This window comes from Pseudozyma hubeiensis (assembly GCF_000403515.1).
Source record: "Pseudozyma hubeiensis SY62 DNA, scaffold: PHS21, whole genome shotgun sequence".
Taxonomy (NCBI): Eukaryota; Fungi; Basidiomycota; class Ustilaginomycetes; order Ustilaginales; family Ustilaginaceae; genus Pseudozyma; species Pseudozyma hubeiensis.
In genome coordinates, this window is record NW_012133803.1 from 431,737 (window position 1) to 440,687 (window position 8,951).

The 8,951-nt window shown below is 55.2% G+C and overlaps 5 protein-coding genes across 5 annotated transcripts; 2 read left to right on the plus strand and 3 right to left on the minus strand.

The window, feature by feature from the left end:
- Nucleotides 1-251: 251 nt before the first annotated feature.
- PHSY_002123 (acyl-CoA hydrolase) lies at nt 252-2,393 on the minus strand (the record flags this gene model as incomplete). Its single annotated transcript, XM_012332748.1, has 1 exon — nt 252-2,393. One exon carries the CDS (start codon nt 2,391-2,393, stop codon nt 252-254), a length of 2,142 nt encoding a protein of 713 aa, XP_012188138.1.
- A 954-nt stretch (nt 2,394-3,347) lies between these two features.
- On the plus strand, nt 3,348-4,901 carry PHSY_002124 (hypothetical protein; the record flags this gene model as incomplete). The annotated part of the gene is made up of 1 exon (XM_012332749.1): nt 3,348-4,901. One exon carries the CDS (start codon nt 3,348-3,350, stop codon nt 4,899-4,901), a length of 1,554 nt encoding a protein of 517 aa, XP_012188139.1.
- Nucleotides 4,902-5,057: 156 nt separating this feature from the next.
- Nucleotides 5,058-5,603, minus strand: PHSY_002125 (hypothetical protein; the record flags this gene model as incomplete). The annotated part of the gene is made up of 1 exon (XM_012332750.1): nt 5,058-5,603. The coding sequence occupies one exon, from the start codon at nt 5,601-5,603 to the stop codon at nt 5,058-5,060; it is 546 nt and encodes a 181-aa protein (XP_012188140.1).
- A 201-nt stretch (nt 5,604-5,804) lies between these two features.
- On the minus strand, nt 5,805-6,146 carry PHSY_002126 (hypothetical protein; the record flags this gene model as incomplete). Its single annotated transcript, XM_012332751.1, has 1 exon — nt 5,805-6,146. The coding sequence occupies one exon, from the start codon at nt 6,144-6,146 to the stop codon at nt 5,805-5,807; it is 342 nt and encodes a 113-aa protein (XP_012188141.1).
- Nucleotides 6,147-6,563: 417 nt separating this feature from the next.
- On the plus strand, nt 6,564-8,615 carry PHSY_002127 (hypothetical protein; the record flags this gene model as incomplete). The annotated part of the gene is made up of 1 exon (XM_012332752.1): nt 6,564-8,615. One exon carries the CDS (start codon nt 6,564-6,566, stop codon nt 8,613-8,615), a length of 2,052 nt encoding a protein of 683 aa, XP_012188142.1.
- Between the last annotated feature and the right edge of the window lie 336 nt (nt 8,616-8,951).

An 8,951-nucleotide genomic window follows, 5' to 3' on the forward strand; every position in this document is an offset into this window, starting at 1 on the left:
CAGTCTGCACGGCGGAATCTTTCTCCGCACGTTAAAAACACGAAAGTTGACAGGTGAGTTTGGATTGCCGAGCTCCGAATTCCGAAATCTCGATCGTGCCGAGGAGTCAAGCTCGAGTCACTTCGTAACAAGTATCCGCGGGCTTCTCTCTCGCTCACCTTAAGGTGCGTGCACACGTACAAGTCACCTTTGTGGTATACAGCGACGTGAAATGGCATTGCAGCTGAATGTTTGTTCACTAAGCCTATGTCTCAGTTTGGATTCGAATAGATCCTCACGAGCATCTGCTTCAACTCCAATCTCGTCTCTCTCCTTCTGACCGCGACATCCGCAAATTCAGCCAGCGCAGACCCTTCCGGCATCTCGACCTGCCTCAACAGTCTCGCTCTCCCACCTTTGACCTGAGATGCAACATCCTCCTGGTCCAGTGGAAAAGCGAGCGTGAACAGCGCATCGTTCGTGATCCTCTTGGTTCCGTTTCTCGACTCGGCCTCAGCCAGCACGTACACTTCGCACGACTGCACAAAGGTACGAACCACCACAGCTGTGAACGTCATGCTCTCCCCGACCGCTACTGCCTGTTCGAACTCCAATCCATCCAGCGAGACCGTCCCCCAACGACGACCACGTCCGACGTGTCGTACCGACAGCAAAGCAGCTTCCTCCATCCAATCCATGAGCTGACCTCCGAATAGTACCCCCACAGAGTTCGTGTGCTCGGGGAACACGAGGTGTAGTGTGCGGGCCATAGTCTTGGCCACCTTGATCGGTTTTGAGAGCTTGGCGGCTAGCTTGGCGCGAGTGAGGCTCTGCGACATGTGCTGTTTGATGGGTGTGCCGGCAAGGGACTGATCGAGGTCGGATTCACCTTCTCGCTCCTGTGCAGCTTTGAGCGGCAAAAAGAGCGACCTTCGACGAGCAAGAGGAGACATCGGCGGCGATATTGAACCATTCTTGATCATTGCCGCTGCTGCAAAGTTAGGTCGCGCGGTCCTTGGTGCGCTCGGTGAGGGCAACGGCATCGATCCAGATTCCGGGATCATCGTCGCAAAGAGTGAGTCGGAGCTGGCGTCTCCTGCTTGTCGTTGCTGCTGCTGCTGCTCCTGTTCAAGCTGTTCCGCCAGCCGTTCGACCACTTTGAGCGGGTGCCGAAGCGGGATGTCCCCGGCCAGATTGATCTCAACCATGCCCTCGTCGTGCTTGACTGTGACCGCAGGGTCCCTTGACACGTAAGCTTGGACGACGAATTCAAGCTCGAGCGCCTCAAGCTGACACTCTTGCGACGTCTTGACACCTCGGATGGCGGAGACATCGCTGCCGATAGCTGACGAAAGCAAGTCGGCTTGTTCGATCTTGAGCCTCCCTGGCGTCCAAGTGTTCAATTCTGTCTCCGCTGGACCTGACCACTTGCCACCCGTACGCGAGATTTCCTGCACCTCTTGCTTAAGCTTCTGCTTGACTTGCGTCGAGACGCCGTCTCTTGCCTCTCCCTTCTTTGCCATGGCAATGCGCTTGGCTCTTCGTCGTCCAGCGAGAATGTGTCGCCTCGCCTCGAGCGGAGTCTTTGGCAGCAGAGGCAAGAGCTGTGGCTTGGGCGCCTTTGCTGGCTTGCGCGAGGACGGGAAGAAGGAAGCGAGCTGCTGCCACACTGAAGCGGGAGCAAGGCTCGGCCGTGAAGCGAGTCGAACGCGAGCAGGTGGCTGAGGCGAGGAGCTGGATGCGGCAGAGGGAGGGGAGGATATGGCTACAAACGTCATGTAGGCGTGGCTGACATACTCGCGTGCACCGGATCGAGGATCTTCCTTGACCACACGAATACCGACCTCGAGACTGCTGCCCCATGCACGATTGACTGAGGCCGAGAGGTGAACCAGGTCGCCCAAGTAGATCGGCGCCAGCAACAGCACCGAGTCAACGCTGACGGTGACACAGCTCAATTCTGCATGTTTGCGTGCCGACACACCCGCGACTACATCGATGAGCTTGAAGAGCGCACCGGCACGGATCTTGGGCAGCTGATCGGCTGCTTCGTCTGTCGTAGAAGCAAATGATGAAGGACCGGAGAAGGAAGGCCCGAGGTGGAAGGCATTGTCGCACATCTCCACAGTGATGGGATAGGTTACGAGAACGGTGCTCTCGTCGGTCGTCTTGCCTTGCTTGGAAGTGCGCTCGGCACCACCGTGGTTGCTGGAGGCTGACGCGGTGCGACCATGATTCGAGTCGCTTCGAGAAGGGTCCGCAGCCTGCCCCTCAGCTCGTTTTTGCTGCGCGATTGACTGAAGCAATGCAGATGCTACATTAGCGGTGGAGAGAAGCAGGAAAAATGCGCCGACACCGACGATGCCGGCCGTGTAGAGCTGTGACGCGTTGGCATCTCGCCATGTTGGCGCCATGATCGTCGATGTGACCGCAGAGTGATGGTAGTGACGAAGAGGAGTGGCTTGTGCGAGCTTGTGGCTTGCATCCTTCTTTGCGAGATTTTACCGCATGCAGGGTCCAACTTAGAGAGACAAAGCCTTCTCAGAACGGCCTCGTCGGCGGCTATCCGACATGAATTTGTGCCAGCTTTGTTGTGATTACTGGACGTAACATGTCTAAAATACATCGGTAGCTGAGCTTCAATCGAGGTCGTCCGCCCTGATTGGTCGATGCTTGGCATCCGGAGGCAGCGTGGCGCTCAATGTTATCAGTGTGCAGATTTGGAGCAGCGGTCACACGGGCTCTTGTGAGAGTGGGCGTCGCACGCGAGCTTATCTGCACAACACGCATCGACACTTCCACGCAGTGCAGGCACTCGCCGCCGCCACTTATCTGTGCGCAAACATTGAGTCGGCCCGACTGTGGATATGGTTCAGGGCCACACTCATTGGTTGGCCCGTTCCTGTTCCGACTTGGTGGCTTCGCCAGCTGAGGTTACGACCCCGCGTCCCGTCCCTCACTTTAGCTGAGTACGAACACCTGACCATATCGCGGGTGACCGGCAATCGTCACTGGATCACGTTCTTCTTATCCTGGCAAGCACATGTCCATCCGAACGCGATAAGCGGCGGCTCGTCTCGACCGCTCGGAGCAAGTGATAAAGCGTCGACTGCTTCGCTCACTACGCATCATAAACGCATCTCCCCCATCAAGCTCGACCGATCCCGTACTTCGTTCATCTCACGCACTGTCTTTCGTATAGATTTTTGGGCAACGGGCGTCATCCCCAGTACCCATCTTGTCGGCACTGCTACGCTACATTACCACCTATCTCTCTGTGTCTGGCAACAATGGCGGACCTCAAGCAGACTACGAGCGTGCATTCCATCATTTCGGCGGGCGCTGGCGCTGACGCCAAGCTCGCCTCGATGGGGTACAATGCCGAACTCAAACGTAATTTGAGCATGTTCACCATCCTCGGTCTAAGCTTCTCCATCATCGCTGCACCTTTCGGTCTCAGTACTGCCTTCTCTATCGCCCTCACTTGCGGAGGACCGATCACAATCCTCTACGGCTGGCTTGTCGTTTCTATCATCTCGCTTTGCATGGCTGCGTCGCTCGCCGAGCTTTGCTCCATGTACCCCTCGTCTGGAGGGGTATACGTCTGGGCAGCGTTCGTCGCAACGAAGAAGTGGGCTCCTCTGACCTCTTGGATTGTCGGCTGGGTCAGCCTTGTAGCCAACTGGACGCTCTGCCTGTCGATCAACTTCGGAGGCTCTCAACTTATCATGGCGGCGATCTCGCAATTTCGAGGCAACGAATGGGCTCCAGCTGCGTGGCAGACTATTTTGACCTTTTGGGCTTGCATGGTCATCGCTGCTATCGTCAACGCCTATGGCGTCAAATACAACTACCTCGACCGCCTCAACACGCTCTCATTCTACTGGACCGCAGCCGGAACCATCATCATCGGCGTTACCATTCTCGCTCGTGCCAAGGACGGCCGCAAGGACGCCGACTTCGTATTTGCAGGCTGGGAAAACACCTCTGGCTGGCCAGATGGTTGGGCTTTCTTCGTTGGTCTACTCCAGGCCGCGTACACTCTTACGGGCTACGGAACAGTTGCTGCGTTGTGCGAAGAAGTAGCTGAGCCCGAGAAGCAAGTACCCAAGGCGATCGTATGGTCCGTGGTAGCGGCGAGCATTACCGGATTCGTGTACCTGATTCCGGTTCTTTTCGTCCTTACCCCGGACGCGGCAGATTTACTTTCAGCTGCAGCTGGACAACCAATTCCCGTTCTCTTTTCATTAGCCACCGGTTCACCTGGAGGTGGGTTCGGACTTCTCTTCATTATCCTTGGAGTATTCGCATTTGCGGGAATCGGCTCGCTCACGGTTGCACTTCGCTGCACCTGGGCATTCGCACGAGACGGTGCCATCCCAGGCAGCAAGTACTGGGCCAAGGTCAACAAATCGCTCGATCTACCGCTCAACGCCCTCATCCTATCAACCGTCGTGGTGTCCCTCCTCGGGTTGATCTATCTCGGTAACACGGCAGCGTTCTCTGCCTTCACTGGTGTCGCTACCATTTGCCTCAGCATCAGTTACGGTATCCCGATCTGTGTGGCCATGTTCAGACGCAGAGTCATGTTGAAGGAAGCGCCGTGGACGCTGGGGAAGTTTGGCTACGTGATCAACATGGTGACGTTCCTTTGGATTATCTTGGCGACGGTGCTGTTCTGTATGCCCACGGTTGCACAGCCGGACGCGACTACGATGAACTACGCAAGTGTGGTGTTTGCGTTCTTCTTTGTACTGAGTGCCGGCTGGTGGTTCGCTTGGGGCAGCCGTCACTTTGCGGGACCTCTTGGCGCTGCTCCAGAGGAGGCGGTGAAGAACATCAGTCCGAACAACCACCATGTCCATGCGCAGGATGCTAAGCCGACGGTGGACGTTTCCAGCCATGGGTCGGAGGAGAAGTAGAGAATTGCGGTCTTTTCTGCACTTTGTACTTCAAATGTCACCTGCACTTATCTTGACTGAAAGCAGCGCACATATTCGATGAGGTTGTGGAATGAGATGTTGAGATGCTGAATTGAGATCTTTTGGTGACGCAAGGAGAGACAAGAGAGGGTACGACTAGTCTGACGACGCGAAGAGAATCTGACCTCGATGTGTGAGTGCTGCAAAGCTGGAACGCGAGTCTACTTCGTCGATCGATCTGAACAGAAAAGACATGACAGAGAAAAGAAGAGCAAGGTTGGTCAGTATGCTGTCTAGATAGGACGTGTACACTGGATTGGTACTCACTTTGTGCGCATCTCGCTGGCCCAAGTGATATTCTTCAATGGGGCGGCTGTGAGAGCGATGGCGAGGAGAATGACGACAAAAGATACGAGGGTCTCGAGGGTGATCTGCATCAAGATGAGAACCCGATATCAACGATAGGAAAGATAGTGTTGAAGCGTCAGTATGTCGGTCGTCCAGTTTTCGCAGATGCACCGAAAGGAGCACAAGACGTACATCGATCGGCATTGACTTGGCCTCAGCGCCAACAAGTCCAAGCGACTTTCTCAGGGAAAGGTCTGTAGGGAACAGCATTGAGAGAGCAGCAAGTAGATGGAAGTCAGCACCGATGCGCAGAGGGGTCCTCGTGGCCAAGGCTACGTCTATCTGCGACACCATTGATAACTTTGCTTACGCTCATATGTCGAGTATGCGGCGTGAAAGAACACCACTGGAAGCAAGAATGAAGAAGAGCAAATGGAAAATCGTCAGTGCTGCTGGACCTCGTGGGGTTGAAGCGAGGGCTTGCGCCGGCGGCGAAACGATGCGAGGAAGAAGACGTACGTGTTCCGATTGCGAGAAGCACTCTCCCTGCGGCAGTCATGATGGTATTGTGTCGTAGTCGTTTGTTTGCGCCAGCCGAGGAGGGGAAGCTGTCTTTGACGAACAATGCCTTGATCTTCGAGGGCGCAATGCTGCTGCTTGGAATTCTGCTCGAAGGAATTGCAAGATGATATCGTTGGAAGAATGTCGAGATGGGGCTGGCTCTTCGTATGGTGTTGGTCCCAGCGCGGCACGAGTGACCCTTCCAAATAACGCTTTCTGATCGGGCACTTCTTTACGATCTAATTCGATGGTGTCGATCTTGATCTGATTGCCCATTTCCAAAAAATCAAGAATAACCGAGACTGAGTTGAGATGTCCAGATCGGCGTGCCCGCATGGTTTGACGTAAGCCGCCGCTGTTTCTTCTCAGTGCAGACACAGGCCTTCTGTCAAGCTGTCGAGTTCGGATTGCAGATCGCCAGAGCCACTGAGACCAAGGCGTCTGCATACCCGCATTCATCAAGGTGTGGTTCCTTCGACGGTTTGTTACAGTGACACCTTTCCCTCCACTTTGAGTGCAATGCAAGGATGCAGGACCCTCTCCTCATACAAGCCTACCCAGCCAGTGTTTGCTCGTGCTCGTTATTGAGACCGTATCTTTATAAGACGCTCTCGGTCATCTATCATTGAACACATCTGCTCTTTTCAGGCGTCGCGATCTTCCTTCCTCGGTACGACTACTACGTAGACTACTAGAGATCTCGACGGTCGGCACCTTATACAAGCATACCCTTCGCACTTGGCACCATCCACCATGTCGAAATCGGCTAGAGTCCTGTACTGGTTCCGCACCGACCTTCGGCTGCACGATTCACCCGCTCTGCAAGCCGCACTCGACCTCAAGCCCGCCGCTCTCTTCCCAGTATGGTGCTGGGATCCCAACTACGTCTACAAGCACCGTGTCGGCATCAACCGCTTCCGCTTCCTGCTCGAGTCGATGAACGCACTCTCCAAGAACATCACCTCCACTCAGTCCAATTCGCAGCTCCTCGTCGTTCGCGGTGAACCTACTGAGCTCCTACCAGAGCTGTGGAAGCGATGGAACATCACACATCTCGTCATCGAAAAGGATCCTTCCGCCTACGGAAGGAGGAGGGACAAGCTCATCCGCGAAGCTGCAAAGAAGAGCAAGGTCGAAGTGGTCGCCGTCCAAGGTCATCACTTGTACGACCCTGAGGAGGTTACCAAGAGGAACAAGGGGAAGCCGACAATGTCGATGAGCACGTTGCAGAAGATCGTCTCGGACATGGGCGATGTGCCCAAACCAATCGATGCACCGAAGGATCTTCCTCTGCCCACTTTGAAGGACTCCAAATCAAAGTCACTCAAGGACACCTTGTCGGAGCTGGCGAGATCACTCGAAGGTCTGCCGCACTACACCGGCAAAGGTCGCGAGGGTCCCGAGTCCGTCGATCTCAACTCGACCGAACTGGGTGGACAGAGGGACAAAAAGGTCACCTGCTACGATACCGTCAACGGTGAACCCTCGGAGCTGTTCTCCGTTCCCACGCTCGCATCGATCGGTATGGATGCTAGCAAAGTCAAAGACACCATCAAAGGAGGAGAGCCGGTCGCACTCGAAAAGCTTGCAAACATCTGCAAGGATGCTGAATACGTGGCTACTTTTGCCAAACCCAAGACGTCACCCGGGCAGTCTGCCGAAGACCCATCCACCACGCTGCTCTCTCCTTACCTAAAATTTGGCTGTTTGAGCGTTCGCAAGCTGTGGTGGGACGCCGAAGAGGCAAAGAAGAAGTACAAGGGCGGCAGCAAAACCGGACCACCCGAAAATCTGAACGGTCAGTTGCTGTTCCGTGACATGTATGCCTGTGCCGAGCACGCCATCGGTGACGCTTTCCAACGCGTCAAGGGCAACGAAGTCTGTCGATACATGGACTGGTACCTCCCAACTCACTACGACAAGAACGGAGAAGTCGTCCTTCCCCGTCCACCTGGAGACGCTGTGAGCGAGGCACGCTTGTCCGCATACAAGCTCGGCCAGACCGGGTTTCCGTGGATCGACGCCCTCATGCGCCAGCTGCGCCTCGAAGGATGGATGCACCATCTCGGACGTCACTCGGTCGCCGCCTTCTTGACCCGTGGACAGTGCTGGATCTCCTGGGAACGAGGTGCCGAGATCTTTGACGAGTACCTCATCGACTGGGACCCTTGCTCCAACCCAGGCAACTGGATGTGGCTCTCCTGCTCTGCCTTCTTCACCCAGTACTTCCGTCTCTACGGCCTAGCCACCTTCCCTGCCAAGTACGATAAAACTGGTGCTCTCGTACGCAAATACTGCCCCGAACTGGCCAAGTTTCCAGACAAGTACATCTACGAACCATTTAACGCTCCCAAGGACGTCCAGCAAAAAGCGGGCTGCATCATCGGCAAAGACTACCCTTTTCCCATGTTGGATGAGAAGGCGACGAAGGGCGAAAACATGGAGAGGATGAAGATCTGCTACCAGGCAAACTTGCACGGAACGAGCAAGGAGGTGCTCGAGGGAAAGGCGGACGACATGTTGAAGAAGCAGCACGGCTTCAAGGATCCACCCAAGGAGTTCGATTGGAACAACCGCCCTGGCTCTAAGATTCCTGATTGGGCGAAAGCGCCCAAGGGCGAAGAGCATACGACCAAGGGCGCACCCGGTGGAGGAAACGGTGCGCCAGTCAAGCACGAGGACGATGGACATGATTCCGACGATGCTGTGTACGAACAGGAAGATGAGCAGAAGGAGGAGAGGGGGAGCAAGAAGCGCAAACCAGCTGTCAAACAGGAAGAGGGGAAGAGCAAGAAGAAGAAGTAGAATACACTCCGCGAATTTCAAGCCTTCGCTATGCTGTAACTTTGGTCTTGTATCGAGAGCAACGTATGAAAATGTGACGCCCGTATCTGTGCACACCACACTGTAGGCTGTTTGTGGCGGCTCAATCGAAGGCGACTCGTGTGTGGGAGAGTAGGCTCAGCGTGCTGAGCCGGTATGGGTTGTTTTGATCTAGGTCAAGGACAGCGCGACACTGCGATTCACACGGTTCCAAAGGCTGTGGAATTGGTAAAGAGCAGCGCAAAAGGAAGTGTGAAACATATGTGGATGCCGCGCCTTACTCCGAATGACCGTGTATGGGGTGGCTTGGGGGGGGGG